The 20969-nt window shown below is 34.1% G+C and overlaps 1 protein-coding gene and 4 long non-coding RNA genes across 7 annotated transcripts in view; 1 reads left to right on the top strand and 4 right to left on the bottom strand.

Annotated features, from left to right (window-relative positions):
- LOC126749369 (cyclic GMP-AMP synthase-like receptor) overlaps window positions 1–5162 on the bottom strand; it is a 46759-nt gene extending 41597 nt beyond the window's left edge. For both annotated transcript variants that reach the window (XM_050459038.1, XM_050459039.1), the window contains exons 1-3: window positions 5017–5162; window positions 4814–4941; window positions 4706–4760 (exon numbers count right to left, since the gene is read on the bottom strand). In XM_050459038.1, coding sequence (XP_050314995.1) covers window positions 4706–4760; window positions 4814–4862 — 104 coding nt within the window. In that variant the 5' untranslated portion in view covers window positions 4863–4941; window positions 5017–5162. The remainder of the gene's footprint in view (window positions 1–4705; window positions 4761–4813; window positions 4942–5016) is intronic.
- Window positions 172–2257, bottom strand: LOC126749377 (uncharacterized). The gene is made up of 2 exons (XR_007665038.1): window positions 1701–2257; window positions 172–1366 (listed from the first exon to the last, which is right to left on the bottom strand). It is a non-coding gene; the product is annotated as an uncharacterized LOC126749377 (long non-coding RNA).
- LOC126749374 (uncharacterized) lies at window positions 2367–4550 on the top strand. 2 transcript variants are annotated; one of them, XR_007665036.1, is made up of 2 exons: window positions 2367–2601; window positions 4092–4550. It is a non-coding gene; the product is annotated as an uncharacterized LOC126749374 (long non-coding RNA). The 2 variants fall into 2 exon arrangements; XR_007665035.1 differs by lacking the exon at window positions 2367–2601 and adding an exon at window positions 2705–2934.
- A 9548-nt stretch (window positions 5163–14710) lies between the features above and the next one.
- LOC126749378 (uncharacterized) lies at window positions 14711–17335 on the bottom strand. The gene is made up of 6 exons (XR_007665039.1): window positions 17197–17335; window positions 15689–16832; window positions 15344–15630; window positions 15147–15282; window positions 15017–15090; window positions 14711–14956 (listed from the first exon to the last, which is right to left on the bottom strand). It is a non-coding gene; the product is annotated as an uncharacterized LOC126749378 (long non-coding RNA).
- A 699-nt stretch (window positions 17336–18034) lies between these two features.
- Window positions 18035–20969, bottom strand: part of LOC126749375 (uncharacterized) — a 13120-nt gene continuing 10185 nt past the window's right edge. The window contains exon 6 of the long non-coding RNA XR_007665037.1: window positions 18035–19030. This is a non-coding gene — a long non-coding RNA (uncharacterized LOC126749375). The remainder of the gene's footprint in view (window positions 19031–20969) is intronic.

The following is a 20969-nucleotide window of genomic DNA, read 5'->3' as shown; positions in this document are numbered from 1 at the left end:
GAAAAATGGTGTTCGTCATTCGTCGTCTTTTAAAATTAAAGATTTCTCGAAAAGTATGGGGTTCTCGAGAAAAATCATTAGGAGCTTTCTTGTAGATCAAGAGCTGATCTACAAGTTTGCTCTCTATGATTTTTTTGATTGGAGCCTCAGGAACTGAAATATTTTAGAAAAATCGTGTTCGTTGCCAAACGCCGAGACTTTATTTTAAAGATTTCTCGAGAAATATCGAGTTTTCGAGAAAAATGCATAGGAGCATTCTTGTAGATCAAGAGCTGATCTACAAGTTTGCTCTCTATGATTTTTTCGATTCGAGCCTTAGGAGCTGAAATATTTTAGAAAAATCGTGTTCGTTGCCAAACGCCGACACCTTCTTTTAAAGATTTCTCGAGAAATATCGAGTTTTCGAGAAAAATGCTTGGGAGCAATCTTGTAGGGCGAGATCTATTCTACAAGTTTGTTTAGTGACATTTTTTTATTGGGCCAATAATAGCGGAAATATTTGGAAAAAATTGAAACAGTGATTATTAACTTCTACGATTCAAGATTTCTGGAAAAGTATTGGGTTTTCGAGAAAAATGCTTAGAAGCATTCTTGTAGATCAGAGTCTGATCTACAAGTTTGCTCTCTATGATTTTTTCGATTCGAGCCTCAGGAACTGAAATATTTTCGAAAAATCATGTTTGTTGCCAAACGCCGAGACCTTGTTTTAAAGATTTCTCGAGGAATATCGAGTTTTCGAAAAAAATGCTTGGGAGCAATCTTGTAGGCCGAGATCTATTCTACAAGTTTGTTAAGTAAAATTTTTTTATTGGGCCAATAATAGCGGAAATATTTGGAAAAAATTGAAACAGTGATTATTAACTTCTACGATTCAAGATTTCTCGAAAAATATTGGGTTTTCGAGAAAAATCCTTAGGAGCATTCTTGTAGATCAAGGTCTGATCTACATGTTTGCTCTCTATGATTTTTTTGATTGAGGCCTCAGGAACTGAAATATTTTCGAAAAATCGTGTTCGTTGCCAAACGCCGAGACTTTCTTTTAAAGATTTCTCGAGAAATATCGAGTTTTCGAGAAAAATGCTTGGGAGCATTCTTGTAGGCCGAGATCTATTCTACAAGTTTGTTTAGTAAAATTTTTTTATTGGGCCAATAATAGCGGAAATATTTGGAAAAAATTGGAACAGCGATTATTGACTCCTACGATTAAAGATTTCTCGAAAAGTATTGGGTTTTTGAGAAAAATCCTTAGGAGCATTCTTTTAGATCAAGAGCTGATCTACAAGTTTGCTTTCTATGATTTTTTTGATTGAAGCTTTAGGAGCTGAAATATTTTCGAAAAATCGTGTTCGTTGCCAAACGCCGACACCTTTTTTTTAAGATTTCTCGAGAAATATCGAGTTTTCGAAAAAAATGCTTGGGAGCAATCTTGTAGGGCGAGATCTATTCTACAAGTTTGTTTAGTAACATATTTTTTATTGGGCCAATAATAACGGAAATATTTGGAAAAAATTGGAACAGCGATTATTGACTCCTACGATTAAAGATTTCTCGAAAAGTATTGGGTTTTTGAGAAAAATCCTTAGGAGCATTCTTTTAGATCAAGAGCTGATCTACAAGTTTGCTCTCTATGATTTTTTTGATTGAGGCCTCAGGAACTGAAATATTTTCGAAAAATCGTGTTCGTTGCCAAACGTCGAGACTTTCTTTTAAAGATTTCTCGAGAAATATCGAGTTTTCGAGAAAAATGCTTGGGAGCATTCTTGTAGGCCGAGATCTATTCTACAAGTTTGTTTAGTAAAATTTTTTTATTGGGCCAATATTAGCGGAAATATTTGGAAAAAATTGGAACAGTAATTATTCACTCCTACGATTAAAGATTTCTCGAAAAGTATTGGGTTTTCGAGAAAAATCCTTAGGAGCATTCTTGTAGATCAAGGTCTGATCTACAAGTTTGCTCTCTATGATTTTTTTGATTGGAGCCTCAGGAACTGAAATATTTTAGAAAAATCATGTTCGTTGCCAAACGCCGAGACCTTCTTTTAAAGATTTCTCGAGAAATATCGCATTTTCGAGAAAAATGCTTAAGAGCATTCTTGTAGGCCAAGATCTATTCTACAAGTTTGTTTAGTAACAGTTCTTTATTGGGCCAATAATAGCGGAAATATTTGGAAAAAATGGAACAGTAATTATTGACTCCTACGAATAAAGATTTCTCGAAAAGTATTGGGTTTTCGAGAAAAATCATTAGGAGCATTCTTGTAGATCAAGAGTTGATCTACAAGTTTGCTTTCTATGATTTTTTTGCTTGGAGCCTCAGGAACTGAAATATTTTCGAAAAATCATGTTCGTTGCCAAACGCTGAAACTTTCTTTTAAAGATTCCTCGAGAAATATCGAGTTTTCGAGAAAAATGCTTGAGAGCATTCTTGTAGAGCGAGATCTATTCTACAAGTTTGTTTAGTAACATTTTTTTATTGGGCCAATAATAGCGGAAATATTTGGAAAAAATTGGAACAGCGATTATTGACTCCTACGATTAAAGATTTGTCGAAAAATATTGGGTTTTCGAGAAAAATCCTTAGGAGCATTCTTGTAGATCAAGGTCTGATCTACATGTTTGCTCTCTATGATTTTTTTGATTGAGGCCTCAGGAACTGAAATATTTTTGAAAAATCGTGTTCGTTGCCAAACGCCGAGACCTTTTTTTAAAGATTTCTAGAGAAATATCGAGTTTTCAAGAAAAATGCTTGGGAGCATTCTTGTAGGCCAAGACTTATTCTACAAGTTTGTTTTGTAACATTTTTTTATCGGGCCAATAATAGCGGAAATATTCGGAAAAAATTGGAACAGTAATTATTGACTCCTACGAATAAAGATTTCTCGAAAAGTATTGGGTTTTCGAGAAAAATCAATAGGAGCATTCTTATAGATCAAGGTCTGATCTACAAGTTTGCTCTCTATGATTTTTTCGATTCGAGCCTCAGGAACTGAAATATTTGAGAAAAATCATGTTCGTTGCCAAAGGCCGAGACCTTTTTTTAAAGTTTTCTCGAGAAATATCGAGTTTTCGAGAAAAATGCTTGGGAGCATTCTTGTAGGCTAAGACCTATTCTACAAGTTTGTTTAGTAAAATTTTTTTATTGGGCCAATAATAGCGGAAATATTCGGGAAAAATTGGAACAGTAATTATTGACTCCTACGAATAAAGATTTCTCGAAAAGTATTGGGTTTTCGAGAAAAATCCTTGGGAGCTTTCTTGTACATCAAGAGCTGATCTACTAATTTGCTCTCTATGATTTTTTCGATTCGAGCCTCAGGAACTGAAATATTTTAGAGAAATCATGTTCGTTGCCAAACGCCGAGACCTTGTTTTAAAGATTTCTCGAGAAATATCGAGTTTTCGAGAAAAATGCTTGGGAGCATTTTTGTAGATCAGAGTCTGATCTACAAGTTTGCTCTCTATGATTTTTTCCATTCGAGCCTCAGGAACTGAAATATTTTCGAAAAATCATGTTCGTTGCCAAACGCCGAGACCTTTTTTTAAAGATTTCTCGAGAAATATCGAGTTTTCGAGAAAAATGCTTGGGAGCAATCTTGTAGGGCGAGATCTATTCTACAAGTTTGTTTAGTAACATTTTTTTATTGGGCCAATAATAGCGGAAATATTTGAAAAAAATTCGAACAGCGATTATTGACTCCTACGATTAAAGATTTCTCGAAAAGTATTGAGTTTTCGAGAAAAATTCTTAGGAGCATTCTTGTAGATCTACAAGTTTGCTCTCTATGATTTTTTTGATTGGGGCCTCAGGAACTGAAATATTTTTGAAAAATCGTATTCGTTGCCAAACGCCGAGACCTTCCTTTAAAGATTTCTCGAGAAATATCGAGTTTTCGAGAAAAATGCTTGGGAGCATTCTTGTAGCCCGAGATACATTCTACAAGTTTGTTTAGTAAAATTTTTTTGTTAGATCAATAACAGTGAAAATATTTGATAAAAACTTATTCATCGGCTATTAACTTCTTAAATTGAAGATTTCTCGAAAACTATGGGGTTTTCGAGAAAAATCCTTAGTAGCATTCTTGTAGATCAAGAGCTGATCTACAAGTTTGCCCTCTATAATTTTTTCGATAAATCCCACAGGAATCGAGATATCTTCACGTGTTTCGGTCCAACCCCTGTATATATTTATTAAGTGACTTCCATGATTATCCTGAACGCCTAATAATTTACCAAAAAAAAAAAACAAACGAGTTTTTTTTCTAGTTAATTTTATGGGAGCGCCTAGTAGGTCAAAGTATAAGAAGCTTCTGTAGGACGAAAATCATAATTATAAAATATGATACATCGAGTTTTTGCCTCATCCTGTATATTTTTCTGGTGCGGGTAATGGAAGAAAACCGTTACCTGTGATCCAGGTTTTATATATATTTAAACAAAAAAACATATGACCATTGCGAGTGACGTCAGTTAATATAATATATTCTCTTATGTGATATTTCTTATATTTTATGAGCGTTTTCAATTGTTTTTTTTTTGAGTATTTCAGTGATCTCATAAAAAAGTAAAGAGTTCTTTTGTTTTAGCACAAGTTTCTGGTGTATCTCCTCTCTCTCTCTTTCTCTCTCTGTACCTTTTTACGTTGTAACAATAAAAAAAAAGAATAAAAAAATAGTGTGTTTTTTTTGTAACCCTAAGAGATTCTAACCTATCACAGATCGGGTTCTTTTGTGGCAAAATCCAGACATTCAGCAACGAATTTCCTAAAAAAAATATATATATAGCAACCAAGGGCATCTAAGGTAAGTTCACTTACTCCACTTGCTTGGGTAAGTCCGGTTCGAGATATAAGTACATATGCCCATTCCCTTTGGGCTCGTACAAGTGGAAAGTCACCGCCCCCTGGTAAGTCTTGTTCCTACTACTTAAGGCGGCCATGTATAACTACAAAAAAAAAACCAATAGTAAGCCATGACAGGCCGTTCCAACCCCCCTCCCCCCCCCCCCCCCGTGACTTACGTCCGCGGCATTTTCAAACGGAATTATCTCGTCATCCTTGGCATGTAAAATCATGATGGGACAGTCCACGTCCTTGATATAAGTCTTCGAATCGAAATTCATGTCATTGTCCTTAATGGGATTTAAAAAGGTGGCCTCCCCCCAAGGTAGAAAGGAATAGAACTAGAAAAACAAAAGACAATTCATATCTCCCCTCTCTCTATGGTGAGAAGTACCTTGATGATGGGATGGCCTTTCATCACCTCCACCACCGAAGTGAAGGGGGCCTCCAGAATCAAGCCGGCCGCGGTGACTTTTTCCCTTTTCAAGTTGGCCAAGAGATGGGTGGCCACCCCTGTACCTAAAGAGTGGCCCCACACGAATATTTTGGCCCCCGATTGGTTATTGAGCCACTTGTAAGTGTGGCCGATGTCGTTTACTATGTTGGTTTCGGTCAGGTCTACCCCGGTGGAGTCTGCGTAGCCTGCAAGGGTTTTTTTAATTATTGAATTCGATTTTCTCGTTACCTATAGGGAAAATTAGGGTTTTTATTGCTGCATTGGGTTCTCTGTAGAGGCCTTAAAAAGATTGCTAGAATACGTTTTTGCTCTAAATGGTATATTAAGAAAGTTATGAGAGGTTTTTTGGAAAATAACCCCATTTAAGCCTAATTGAACAAAAGAGAACCGCTTGAAATGTTTTGCAGACGATAGGCATTTTAGGGCTTAACAACATGATTTTAGATGTTTTATCGATGTAGCAAAAAAAATTTTTTTTTTCAAATTTTTTGCCAAAAAATTGCCAATTTTTCAAAAATCGTTCATAACTTCTTTACTTTGAAATTTACGACTAAAACTTATTCTACATAATTTGTAGTGTTTTTAATTTGGAATATAATGGTGAAAGAAAATTTTCAATTTTCCCAATAGTTTTCGAGAAAATTCGGGAAAACTGTTTAGAGGTTTTTCCCAATTTTCCGGAATACTATTAAAGATAGAAATTATTTTTCTGATGCATCTGATGCGCATTGATATTCCACACAACTTTTATTATAACAAATATTTTCTCCAGCCAATAGTTTTCCCGGAAAAAAATAAAAACCGAAATAGTGACAATTTTCCCATGGTACCCCTTTGGATTTTTTTGGAAATAAATTTTTCGGAAATTCGGCTATAATTTTTTTTTGGTAGGTTTTCCAAAAAAGTTTTATTAAGCTTTTTTGAAGGATTTTAGATGTTTTATCAATTTAGTAAAAAAAATAAATAAAAAAAAAAAAAAATTTTTTTTCAAATTTTTTGCCAAAAAGTTGCCAATTTTTTAAAAATCGTTCATAACTTCTTTACTTTGAAATTTACGACTAAAACTTATTCTACATAATTTGTAGTGTTTTTAATTTGGAATATAATGGTGAAAAAAAATTTTCAATATTCCCAACAGTTCTCGAGAAAATTCCGGAAAACTGTTTAGAGGTTTTTCCCAATTTTCCGGAAAACTATTAAAGATCCAAATTATTTTTCTATTGCATCTGATGCGCGTTGACATTTCACACAACTTTTATTATAACAATTATTTTCTCCAGCCAATAGTTTTCCCGGAAAAAAATAAAAACCGTAATAAAGACAATTTTCTCATGGGTACCCCTTTGGATTTTTTTTGGAAATAAATTTTTCGGAAATTCGGGTATAATTTTTTTTTGGTAGGTTTTCCCAAAAAGTTTTATCAAGCTTTTTTGAAGGATTTTAGATGTTTTATCGACGTACCAAAAAAAAATTTAATTTTTTCGAAAAATTTTTTTTTTACATTTTTTACCAAAAAATTGCCAATTTTCTTAAAACCGTCCATAACTTCTTTACTTTGAAATTTACGGCAAAAACTTATTCTACATAATTTGTAGTGTTTTTAATTTGGAATATAATGGTGAAAGAAAATTTTAAATTTTCCCAACAGTTCTCGAGAAAATTCGGGAAAACTGTTCAGAAGTTTTTCCCAATTTTCCGGAAAACTATTAGAGATAAAAATTATTTTTCTATTGCATCTGATGCGCGTTGACATTCCACACAACTTTTATTATAACAAATATTTTCGCCAGCCAATAGTTTTCCCGGAAAAAAATAAAAACCGTAATAAAGACAATTAATTAAGCTTTTTTGAAGGATTTTAGATGTTTTATCGATGTACCAAAAAAACATTTAATTTTTTCGAAAAATTTTTTTTTCACATTTTTTACTAAAAAAATTGCCAATTTTCTTAAAACCGTCCATAACTTCTTTATTTTGAAATTTACGGCAAAAACTTATTCTACTTAATTTGTAGTGTTTTTAATTTGGAATATAATGGTGAAAGAAAATTTTAAATTTTCCCAACAGTTCTCGAAAAAATTCGGGAAAACTGTTTAGAGGTTTTCCTCAATTTTCCGGAAAACTATTAAAGATATAAATTATTTTTCTATCGCATCTGATGCGCGTTGACATTTCACACAACTTTTATTATAACAAATATTTTCTCCAGCCAATAGTTTTCCCGGAAAAAAATAAAAACCGTAATAAAGACAATTTTTCCTTTGGATTTTTTTGGAAAGAAATTTTTCGGAAATTCGGGTATAACTTTTTTTTGGAGCATTTTTCAAAAAAGTTTTATCAAGCTTTTTTGAAGGATTTTAGATGTTTTATCGATTTAACAAAAAAAATAAATTAAAAAAAAAAAAAAAATTCAAATTTTTTGCCAAAAAGTTGCCAATTTTTCAAAAATTGTTCATAACTTCTTTACTTTGAAATTTACGGCTAAAACTTATTCTACATAATTTGTAGTGTTTTTAATTTGGAATATAATGGTGAAAGAGAATTTTCGATTTTCTCAACAGTTCTCGAGAAAATTCGGGAAAACTGTTTAGAGGTTTTTCCTGATTTTCTGGAAAACTGTTGAAGATAGAAATTACTTTTTTATTGCATCTGATGCGCATTGAAATTCCAAACAACTTTTATTCAAACAATTTTCTCCTCCAGCCAATAGTTTTCCCGGGAAAAAATAAAAGCCGAAATAATGACAATTTTCCCATGGTACCCCCTTTGGATTTTTTTGGAAAGAAATTTTTCGGAAATTAGGGTATAATTTTTTTTTGGTAGGTTTTCCAAAAAAGTTTTATTAAGCTTTTTTGAAGGATTTTAGATGTTTTATCGATTTAGCAAAAAAAAATAAATTAAAAAAAAAAAAAAAAAAAATTTCAAATTTTTTGCCAAAAAGTGGCCAATTTTTCAAAAATCGTTCATAACTTCTTTACTTTGAAATTTACGACTAAAACTTATTCTACATAATTTGTAGTGTTTTTAATTTGGAATATAATAGTAAAAGAAAATTTTCGATTTTCCCAACAGTTCTCGAGAAAATTCGGGAAAACTGTTTAGAGGTTTTTCCCAATTTTCCGGAAAACTATTAAAGATATAAATTATTTTTCTATCGCATCTGATGCGCATTGACATTCCACACAACTTTTATTATAACAAATATTTTCTCCACCCAATAGTTTTCCCGGAAAAAAATAAAAACCGTAATAAAGACAATTTTTCCATGGATTTTTTTGGAAAGAAATTTTTCGGAAATTCGGGTATAACTTTTTTTTGGAGCATTTTTCAAAAAAGTTTTATCAAGCTTTTTTGAAGGATTTTGAATGTTTTATCGATATAGCAAAAAAAATAAATTTTTTCATAAAAATTTTTTTTTTCAAATTTTTTGCCAAAAATTGCCAATTTTTCAAAAATCGTTCATAACTTCTTTACTTTGAAATTTACGACTAAAACTTATTCTACATAATTTGTAGGGTTTTTAATTTGGAATATAATGGTGAAAAAAAATTTTCAATATTCCCAACAGTTCTCGAGAAAATTCCGGAAAACTGTTTAGAGGTTTTTCCCAATTTTCCGGAAAACTATTAAGGATATAAATTATTTTTCTATCGCATCTGATGCGCATTGGCATTCCACACAACTTTTATTATAACAATTATTTTCTCCAGTGAATAGTATTCCCGGAGAAAAATAAAAACCGTAATAATGACAATTTTCCCATGGGTACCCCTTTGGATTTTTGGGGAAAGAAATTATTCGGAAATTCGGGTATAATTTTTTTTTGTTAGGTTTTCCAAAAAAGTTTTATTAAGCTTTTTTGAAGGATTTTAGATGTTTTATCGATTTAACAAAAAAAAAATACATTTTTTCAAAAAATTTTTTTTTTTCAAATTTTTTGCCAAAAAAATTGCCAATTTTTCAAAAATCGTTCATAACTTCTTTACTTTAAAATTTACGACTAAAAGTTATTCTACATAATTTGTAGTGTTTTTAATTTGGAATATAATGGTGAAAGAAAATTTTCGATTTTCTCAACAGTTCTCGAGAAAATTCGGGAAAACTGTTTAGAGGTTTTTCCCAATTTTCCGGAATACTATTAAAGATAGAAATTATTTTTCTGTTGCATCTGATGCGCATTGGCATTCCACACAACTTTTATTATAACAATTATTTTCTGCAGCCAATAGTTTTCCCGGAAAAAAATAAAAACCGTAATAATGACAATTTTCCAATGGGTACCCCTTTGGATTTTTTTGGAAATAAATTTTTCGGAAATTCGGGTATAATTTTTTTTTGGTAGGTTTTCCCAAAAAGTTTTATTAAGCTTTTTTGAAGGATTTTAGATGTTTTATCGATTTAGCAAAAAAAATAAATTTTTCCAAAAAAAAAAATTTTTTCAAATTTTTTGCCAAAAAGCTGCCAATTTTTCAAAAATCGTTCATAACTTCTTTACTTTGAAATTTACGGCAAAAACTTATTCTACATAATTTGTAGTGTTTTTAATGTGGAATATAATAGTAAAAGAAAATTTTCGATTTTCCCAACAGTTCTCGAGAAAATTCGGGAAAACTGTTAAGAGGTTTTCCTCAATTTTCCGGAGAACTATTAAAGATAAAAATTATTTTTCAATTGCATCTGATGCGCATTGACATTCCACACAACTTTTATTATAGCAAATATTTTCTCCAGCCAATAGTTTTCCCGGAAAAAAATAAAAACTGTAATAAAGACAATTTTTCCATGGATTTTTTTGGAAAGAAATTTTTCAGAAATTCAGGTATAACTTTTTTTTGGAGCATTTTCCAAAAAAGTTGTATTAAGCTTTTTTGAAGGATTTTAGATATTCTATTCATGTACCAAGAAAAAAAAATTTTTTCAAAAAAAATTTTTTTTTGTTAAAAATTGGCCATTTTTCAAAAAACGTCCATAACTCCTTTATTTTAATAGTGCGCACTCCTTTTTTTAAAGAATTACTCACTGGGGCATTCTCTGAAAAAAATCACTTTTTATTTTTTACAAGAAAAACTGTTGATCTACAAGAAAAGCGACCTTAATAGGCCCCATCATCTGCAAAACTTTCAAGTTCCTAAATACCTCGATTTCCCGCAATAAAGGTGTTAAACTGAAGCCTTATTCTTACCTCTATAGTCCACAGCAAAAATATGGAAAAACTCCCTTAAAATATTGTAAAGGGGCACAGATTTGGACCTGTCAGCCCCATTACCATGCAAATAAATCAGAATATCGTGCTTGCCCTCCTTTAAAATGCCCTCAAAGTCATAATCTTTATTATATAAGATGCCCGGGTTCAGCACCTCTCTGGGTAATATTTGCCATATGCCCAAAGTGACGTTTTCACCCCCATTATGCGGTTGGGAAATGTTCAAGTATAAATTTTTGGCCCCAGTTAGTCCATAGATTTCTGGGTCTGAATAGTCTTTTGGTTCAATTAGATCTTGAAAAAATTATCTTTGTTAATAGCAATATCGTTGGTGCTGACAATAATAAGACTTACATGTGGGGAAAATGAGACTTTTCTGCACCCCTGTACTAAACATGAAGGTGACCGGTACGATGATAAACAACAAAATGGCTGCCAGTAGCAGTAAAACTGCACTAGAAGTGAAATATAAGTCGGTTTATATTGGGACTGATAAGGGAATTTTTTCGGTAAATTGGAGGAAAAGCCTTGAGGGCGACGAGTTTGTAGCAACAGAGTCGTGTCGATTGTTTTTAAATGTTCCCTCTAAGAATAAATGGCAGTGATTAAAATCTTCAAGAGGCGCACCTCTATACTCAAAACTCGTCAAGCGATTCTCACGCCTTTTCCTCGTTTCGCAATTATTAAATTAAACGAAAACAACTCAATAGAAAAATGCAAAATGATCGTTTATAAACTCACAGATAAATGGCACAGTTGATGCATGACCTCTTACAACTCATTTTGAACTTTTGGAACCCTGAAAACACTAAAGTTCAAAGTGCAGCGCTGCACGTGTTGTTTACCCACCTTCACACTAATTTATAATAAGTAAATAAACACTTTCACATTATATAATTTTCACTATACATTGGCACAACATTTATGTGTATAAAAATAAACTTTCTATTACCTGTCAAAATCAGCTGTTTATGTTTATACCTTACCGCTGGCGCCATCTGACGCCTCCTCACTCCGGTGAAAATGTGTATAGGTTTCTTTGTAGAAAATCAATGAATTCGTGCGAGGGAGACAGACAAACGTAAGTCACTTCTTCATTTATCATTTTCTTCGGTACAAAGATATCTGGATCAGAGAGAGAGAGAAAAAATTAATAAAGACTGTTTTAACATTTCATTTATTTATCTGTCCAAAATGACGCGCATTTTGAATGACTTACACCTTATCAAATTAAGGTGAATTCTTCTAGTAGGGTAAGCCAGTCCATCTGAGGGTAATCCACGTCTATCTCGAGGTAAGCCACGTCCATCTGAAAAGAGAAGTACTTCAGTAATAAGCTCCAAAAACAAAAGTGAATTCACGCGTCACATGGTCCTTCCAAGCCGGATCACGTCCCTTCTTTACAATCCTTAAGGTCATCTCTGGATTACTAGTCCTTGGACTGTTGGGGGAAGGGGTATAAGGGAGTATACTGCCAAGTAACCACCTAAAAATTAACATCAATAATAGAAGAAAGAGTCGCAGGAAATCCAACATTACCTTTCTCTCTCTCATTGTTCCAAGTTAATCCAAGAGTCTCCAAGTTAAGAGAAAATGAAGGAAATGATTTTCAAAGTTTAATTCTACCATAATTTTTTTTAATTTCCTATCGATTTCCATGGAAATTGGGTCATAAGGAAGCGTATTTAACACCCAACAATAAGAAAAAAATGAGAGTAAAAGAAATAATGACGAATGTTGGAGAGAATCCAAGTGGAAAGTCTGAGAGAATTTCCCCATTTCCCCCACCGACATCCATGGAAATGGTTGTAAAGAAACAGAAGTCGTCCTTGTATCAGGAAGATCTTGAGACAGTGAGCCCCGGGTTAGGAAGCGATTACCCCCGCCTCATCTTCGCTGAGTACCGACTAACGAAAACTGTTTACAAGTTTTTCCTGATTTTCTGGAAAACTGTTGAAGATAGAAATTACTTTTTGATTGCATCTGATGCGCATTGAAATTCCAAACAACTTTTATTAAAACAATTTTCTCCTCCAGCCAATAGTTTTCCCGGGAAAAAATAAAAACCGAAATAATGACAATTTTCCCATGGGTACCCCTTTGGATTTTTTGAGATAGAGAAATTTGGCTGTAACTTTTTTTTGGTGTATTTTCCAAAAAAGTTTTATTAAGCTTTTTTGAAGTATTTTAGATATTCTATCGATCTACCGAAAAAAAAATAGTTTTTTTCAAAAAAAATTTTTTTCAAAATTTTCACCAAAAATTTGCCATTTTTCAAAAATTGTCCATAACTTCCTTATTTTGAGATTTACGACTAAAAGTTATTCTACATTATTTGTAGCATTTTTAACAAGGAACCTAACGGTAAAAGAATTTTTTTAATTTTCCCAATAGTTTTCGAGAAAATTCGGGAAAACTGTTTACAAGTTTTTCCTGATTTTCCGGAAAACTGTTAAAGATAGGAATTACTTTTTTATTGCATCTGATGCGCATTGAAATTCCAAACAACTTTTATTCAAACAATTTCCTCCTCCAGCCAATAGTTTTCCCGGGAAAAATTAAAAACCGAAATAATGACAATTTTCCCATGGGTACCCCTTTGGATTTTTTGAGATAAGGAAATTTGGCTGTAACTTTTTTTTTGTGTATTTTCCAAAAAAGTTTTATTAAGCTTTTTTGAAGTATTTTAGATATTCTATCGATCTACCGAAAAAAAAATAGTTTTTTTCAAAAAAAATTTTTTTCAAAATTTTCACCAAAAATTTGCCATTTTTCAAAAATTGTCCATAACTTCCTTATTTTGAGATTTACGACTAAAAGTTATTCTACATTATTTGTAGCATTTTTAACAAGGAACCTAACGGTAAACGAATTTTTTTAATTTTCCCAATAGTTTTCGAGAAAATTCGGGAAAACTGTTTACAAGTTTTTCCTGATTTTCCGGAAAACTGTTAAAGATAGAAATTACTTTTTTATTGCATCTGATGCGCATTGAAATTCCAAACAACTTTTATTCAAACAATTTTCTCCTCCAGCCAATAGTTTTCCCGGGAAAAAATAAAAACCGAAATAATGACAATTTTCCCATGGGTACCCCTTTGGATTTTTTGAGATAGGGAAATTTGGCTGTAACTTTTTTTTGGTGTATTTTCCAAAAAAGTTTTATTAAGCTTTTTTGAAGGATTTTAGATGGTCTATTAATATAAAAAAAGAAATTAAAATTTTTTGAAAAAAAAATTTTTTTTTCAATTTTCACCAAAAATTGGTCATTTTTTCAAAAATTGTTCATAACTTCTTTATTTCGTACCAAAAAGTCCATAACTCCCTTGAAAATTGTCCAAATTTGCCCAAAGTTCCACTAGATTATTAAGAAAACTTCATATTAAGTTTATAAAGATATTTCAAGTTGATACTTCAATTGAAAAATTTTTTACAGGCTATCAAAATTAAATGTTGGATTTTTCTCCATTTTTTTGGACCTTTAGTACAAAAAAGTCAATAACTCCCTTGAAAATTGTCCAAATTTACCCAACGTTCCACTAAATTATTAAGAAAACTTCATATTAAGTTTATAAAGATATTTCAAGTTGATACTTCAATTGAAAAATTTTTTACAGGCTGTCAAAGTTAAATGTTGGATTTTTCTCCATTTTTTTTGGACCTTTAGTACAAAAAAGTCAATAGCTCCTTTGAAAATTGTCCAAATTTACCCAAAGTTCCACTAAATTATTAAGAAAACTTCATATTAAGTTTATAAAGATATTTCAAGTTGATACTTTAATTGGAAATTTTTTTACAGGCTGTCAAAGTTAAATGTTGGATTTTTCTCCATTTTTTTGGACCGTTAGTGCCAAAAAGTCCATAACTCCCTTAAAAATTGTCCAAATTTACCCAAAGTTCTACTAAATTAATAAGAAAACTTCATACTAAGTTTATAAAGATATTTCAAGTTAATAGTTTAATTGGAACATTTTTTACAGGCTGTCAAAGTTAAATGTTGGATTTTTCTCCATTCTTTTGGACCTTTAGTATCAAAAAGTCCATAACTCCCTTAAAAATTGTCCAAATTTACCCAAAGTTCCACTAAATTATTTATAATATATATTATAGACTATAATGCTGTATTTGGTGGAAAAACAATGGACATGTGTGTTTTTTGCAGAATTATCGAATTTTCAATTAGCTCTATCTTAGGATATTAAAAACATCATATTTTTAAACTAGATGGTGCCACCACTAGCTCAATTTCGTTGATTTTGGACATGTGCGGTTTTCGTAAAACACGCCTCAATTATATATAGAAAAGGAAAGAGAGATGGGGAGTGATTCATTCGTAAAAAAAAGTCACAAAGAAAAGTTACCTTAGCAACAAATTGAGTCCGATTGGTACAAAGCTGCTACTGCAGATGGTTCTTTGATTGAGCCTTCCTTCAGTTGTTTGCTTGAATGGTATTCCTTCCTGGAACAAAATTATTCATGGTGACTTTGAGTAGTTTAACATTGGGTGGGACTAAATTACCTCTCAGTAAGTAATTCCATAACAGATAAGGTTCTTTGGTTCTACCACCATAGGATTCTGACGTCAATTATTTCCTGAGAAAAGTGTTCATTTATTTAATATAGGAAAGTAACAATTTTAAATGACTTACTTTTGGAATCGGGGGGGTTTTTTGTTTTTAATTTTTGTCATTATTCATAATTTTATATATTGCATTCTTCACTCTTGCTTTTGCCTTCTTTATCTTTCATTGACATGTTCTTTTTCGGTCTTGGGTACAAAGCTATCTGGAACAGAGAGAGAAACAAAATTAATGAAGACTGTTTTAACATTTAACATTTCATTTACCTATCAAAATTGACGAGTTTTGGATGACTTATGCCTTATCAAATTAAGGTGAGTTCTTCTAGTAAGGTAAGCCAGTCCATCTGGGGAGAATCCACGTCTATCTCAAGGTAAGTCACGTCCATTTTAGGGTAATACAGGTCTATCTGAAAAGAGAACTACTTCAGTATTAAGTTCCAAAAACAAGTCGGATCACGTCCCTTTTTCTAGTCCTTAAGGTCATCTCTGGATTACTCCTTGAACTGCGGGGGGAAGGGGGGTAAGGGAGTATACTGCCAAGTAACCATGATCTAAATATAAACATCAATAAAAGAGAGGAAAGAGTCGTAGGAAATCCAACAACATTACCTTTTTCTCTCTCATTGTTCCAAGTTGATCCGATAGTTTCCAAGTTAAGAAAAAATGAAGGAAATGATCTCAAAGTGTAAGTCTACCATAATTTTTTAAATTTCCTATCGATTTCCATGGAAATTGGGTCATAAGGAAGCGTATTTAACACCTAACAAAGAGTGTATCGATGAAAATGATGAGAAAGTGGAAAAAACTGAGAGTAGAAGAAATATTGATGAAAGTTGGAGAGAATCCAAGTGGAAAATCTGGGATGTTTCCCCATTTCCCCCATTGACATCCATGGAAATGGATATAAAGGAACAGAAGTCGTCCTTGTATCAAGAAGATCATGAGACAGCAAGCCCCGGGTTAGGGAGCGATTACGACTGCTCGCATCTTCCTTGAGTACCGACGTCTTCAGTTCTCGATAGTCCCCACTTCCAGTGAAGATGCCAAGTAGAAGATTTGGCATAACTTCCCTACTTTTCCACCGATCCTCGGGGAAATTGTCTCTATGGAAAGAGAATTTAATTTGGAACAAATAACGTGTCTATGAAAAATTACGAGAAATTGAGAGGAAAAGAGAAATATTGAAAAATGTGAGAGAGAGAGAATCCAAGTGGAAAATCTGGGATGTTTCCCCATTTCCCCCATCGACATCCATGGAAATGGATATAAAGGAACAAAAGTCGTCCTTGTATCAAGAAGATCTTGAGACAGCAAGCCCCGGGTTAGGGAGCGATTACGACTGCTCGCATCTTCCTTGAGTACCGACGTCTTCAGTTCTCGATAGTCTCCACTTCCAGTGAAGATGCCAAGTGGAAGATTTGGCATAACTTCCCTACTTTCCCACCGATCCTCGGGGAAATTGTCTCTATGGAAAGAGAATTTAATTTGGAACAAATAACGTGTCTATGAAAAATTACGAGAAATTGAGAGGAAAAGAGAAATATTGAAAAATGTGAGAGAGAGAGAATCCAAGTGGAAAATCTGGGATGTTTCCCCATTTCCCCCATCGACATCCATGGAAATGGATATAAAGGAACAGAAGTCGTCCTTGTATCAAGAAGATCATGAAACAGCAAGCCCCGGGTTAGGGAGCGATTACGACTGCTCGCATCTTCCTTGAGTACCGACGTCTTCAGTTCTCGATAGTCCCCACCTCCAGTGAAGATGCCAAGTGGAAGATCTGGCATAACTTCCCTACTTTTCCACCGATCCTCGGGGAAATTGTCTCTATGGAAAGAGAATTTAATTTGGAACAAAAAATGAGTCTATGAAAAATTACGAGAAATTGAGAGGAAAAGAGAAATATTGAAAAATCTGAGAGAGAGAGAGAATCCAAGTGGAAAATCTGGGATATTTCCCCATTTCCCCCATCGACATCCATGGAAATGGATATAAAGGAACAGAAGTCGTTCTTGTATCAAGAAGATCATGAGACAGCAAGCCCCGGGTTAGGGAGCGATTACGACTGCTCGCATCTTCCTTGAGTACCGACGTCTTCAGGTCTCGATAGTCCCCACTTCCAGTGAAGATGCCAAGTGGAAGATTTGGCATAACTTCCCTACTTTTCCACCGATCCTCGGGGAAATTGTCTCTATGGAAAGAGAATTTAATTTGGAACAAAAAATGAGTCTATGAAAAATTACGAGAAATTGAGAGGAAAAGAGAAATATTAAGAAATGTGAGAGAGAAAGAGAATCCAAGTGGAAAATCTGGGATGTTTCCCCATTTCCCCCATCGACATCCATGGAAATGGTTGTAAAGGAACAGAAGTCGTCCTTGTATCAAGAAGATCATGAGACAGCAAGCCCCGGGTTAGGGAGCGATTACGACTGCTCGCATCTTCCTTGAGTACCGACGTCTTCAGTTCTCGATAGTCCCCACTTCCAGTGAAGATGCCAAGTGGAAGATTTGGCATAACTTCCCTACTTTCCCACCGATCCTCGGGGAAATTGTCTCTATGGAAAGAGAATTTAATTTGGAACAAATAACGTGTCTATGAAAAATTACGAGAAATTGAGAGGAAAAGAGAAATATAAAGAAATGTGAGAGAGAGAGAATCCAAGTGGAAAATCTGGGATATTTCCCCATTTTCCCCATTGACATCCATGGAAATTGGTTGTAAAGGAACAGAAGTCGTCCTTGTATCAGGAAGATCTTGAGACAGCAAGCCCCGGGTTAGGAAGCGATTACGACTGCTCGCATCTTCCTTGAGTACCGACGTCTTCAGTTCTCGATAGTCCCCACTTCCAGTGATGATGCCAAGTGGAAGATTTGGCATAACTTCCCTACTTTTCCACCGATCCTCGGGGAAATTGTCTCTATGGAAAGAGAATTTAATTTGGAACAAATAACGTGTCTATGAAAAATTACGAGAAATTGAGAGGAAAAGAGAAATATTGAAAAATGTGAGAGAGAGAGAATCCAAGTGGAAAATCTGGGATATTTCCCCATTTCCCCCATCGACATCCATGGAAATGGTTGTAAAGGAACAGAAGTCGTCCTTGTATCAGGAAGATCATGAGACAGCAAGCCCCGGGTTAGGAAGCGATTACGACTGCTCGCACCTTCTCTGAGTACCGACGTCTTCAGTTCTCGATAGTCCCCAACTCCAGTGAAGATGCCAAGTGGAAGATTTGGCATAACTTCCCTACTTTTCCACCGATCCTCGGGGAAATTGTCTCTATGGAAAGAGAATTTAATTTGGGACAAAAAATGTGTCTATGAAAAATTACGAGAAATTGAGAGGAAAAGAGAAATATTAAGAAATGTGAGAGAGAGAGAATCCAAGTGGAAAATCTGGGATGATTTCCCCATTTCCCCCATCGACATCCATGGAAATGGATGTAAAGGAACAGAAGTCGTCCTTGTATCAGGAAGATTTTGAGACAGTGAGCCCCGGGTTAGGGAGCGATTACCCCCGCCTCATCTTCACTGAGTACCGACGTCTTTAGTTCTCGATAGTCCCCACTTCCAGTGAAGATGCCAAGTAGAAGATTTGGCATAACTTCCCTACTTTCCCACCGATCCTCGGGGAAATTGTCTCTATGGAAAGAGAATTTAATTTGGAACAAAAGATGTATCTATGAAAATATCGATTAATCGAGAAAGAAAGTTTCCGGAGCAAAGTGGCATTCCGCCATATTTTCCTTAATTTTCCAACTCCCATGGAAATTAAATGATAAATAATGAAATAAAAAATACATTACTACAATAATTTCTAAATTAAAAACTAAATTTAAAGAATAATTCAATGACAAAGTGTAATTCCTTCATATTTTTATGAAAATTGGGTCCTAATTTTAAATCCAGGGCCGTCTTCAAAACATATGGGCAACAGGTGACTAAATGACTCTGAAACAAAAAAAAAATATTAATAAATACGAATACATATTATATTATTTAAATAATATAGAAAAGGAGCCAAAAAGAAATTTCAGGCATACAGGGTTTTTCACTTATGATTTTTTTCACCAAAAAATTTTTTTTTCGAATTCGAACTAACTATACCTGCGGATTGTTCTCATCAAGTACATTACGAAAATATCGGGTTATAACAGGATTCGATCAGAACTAAGGGAATGAGAGCACTTTGAAAATTCGGAAATTGTCACTTTTTGACCTCGTTTTTGAGGCCAAAAATGGGCATCAAAAATGCCATATCTCAGCTATTAGAAGAGCTACGACCTTGGGGATGGTCTCGTTGGATTCAGAACGACGAAACTAAGACAAAACTGTTGGAATTTTCCCGATAGCTCCCATAGAAGCCAAGATATCAACCTTCAAAGTTTGGACTTTTTCATTTTTCGGGTATACCCCCCCGTATCGAATTTTTTCACCAAAAATTGAATTTTTTCGAAATCAAACTAAGTATACCAGCGTCTTATTTGGGTCACCTAGATTACGAAAACACCGGGTTATAACAGGATCCGAGCAGAACTAAGGGAATGAGAGCACTTTGAAAATCCTGAAAAAGTCGGTTTTCGACGTCTGTTTTTGAGGCCAAAAATGGGCATCAAAAATGCCATATCTCAGCTATTAGAAGAGCTACGACCTTGGGGGTGGTCTCGTTGGATTCAGAACGACGAAACTAAGACAAAACCGTTGGAATTTTCCCGATAGCTCACATAGAAGCCGAGATATCGACCTTCAAAGTTTGGACTTTTTCATTTTTCGGGTATACCCCCCCGTATCGAATTTTTTCACCAAAAATTGAATTTTTTCGAAATCAAACTAAGTATACCAGCGTCTTATTTGGGTCACCTAGATTACGAAAACACCGGGTTATAACAGGATCCGAGCAGAACTAAGGGAATGAGAGCACTTTGAAAATCCTGAAAAAGTCGGTTTTCGACGTCCGTTTTTGAGGCCAAAAATGGGCATCAAAAATGCCATATCTCAGCTATTAGAAGAGCTACGACCGTGGGGATGGTCTCGTTGGATTCAAAACGACGAAACTAAGACAAAACTGTTGGAATTTTCCCAATAGCTCCCATAGAAGCCAAGATATCAACCTTCAAAGTTTGGACTTTTTCATTTTTCGGGTATACCCCCCCGTATCGAATTTTTTCACCAAAAATTGAATTTTTTCGAAATCAAACTAAGTCTACCAGCGTCTTATTTGGGTCACCTAGATTACGAAAACACCGGGTTATAACAGGATCCGAGCAGAACTAAGGGAATGAGAGCACTTTGAAAATCCTGAAAAAGTCGGTTTTCGACGTCCGTTTTTGAGGCCAAAAATGGGCATCAAAAATGCCATATCTCAGCTATTAGAAGAGCTACGACCGTGGGGATGGTCTCGTTGGATTCAAAACGACGAAACTAAGACAAAACTGTTGGAATTTTCCCAATAGCTCCCATAGAAGCCAAGATATCAACCTTCAAAGTTTGGACTTTTTCATTTTTCGGGTATACCCCCCCGTATCGAATTTTTTCACCAAAAATTGAATTTTTTCGAAATCAAACTAAGTATACCAGCGTCTTATTTGGGTCACCTAGATTACGAAAACACCGGGTTATAACAGGATCCGAGCAGAACTAAGGGAATGAGAGCACTTTGAAAATCCTGAAAAAGTCGGTTTTCGACGTCCGTTTTTGAGGCCAAAAATGGGCATCAAAAATGCCATATCTCAGCTATTAGAAGAGCTACGACCTTGGGGATGGTCTCGTTGGATTCAGAACGACGAAACTAAGACAAAACTGTTGGAATTTTCTCGATAGCTCCCATAGAAGCCAAGATATCAACCTTCAAAGTTTGGACTTTTTCATTTTTCGGGTATACCCCCCCGTA

Source organism: Anthonomus grandis (assembly GCF_022605725.1).
Source record: "Anthonomus grandis grandis chromosome 1 unlocalized genomic scaffold, icAntGran1.3 Chromosome103, whole genome shotgun sequence".
NCBI lineage: Eukaryota > Metazoa > Arthropoda > Insecta > Coleoptera > Curculionidae > Anthonomus > Anthonomus grandis.
This window is presented reverse-complemented; position numbering and strand designations above follow the sequence as displayed.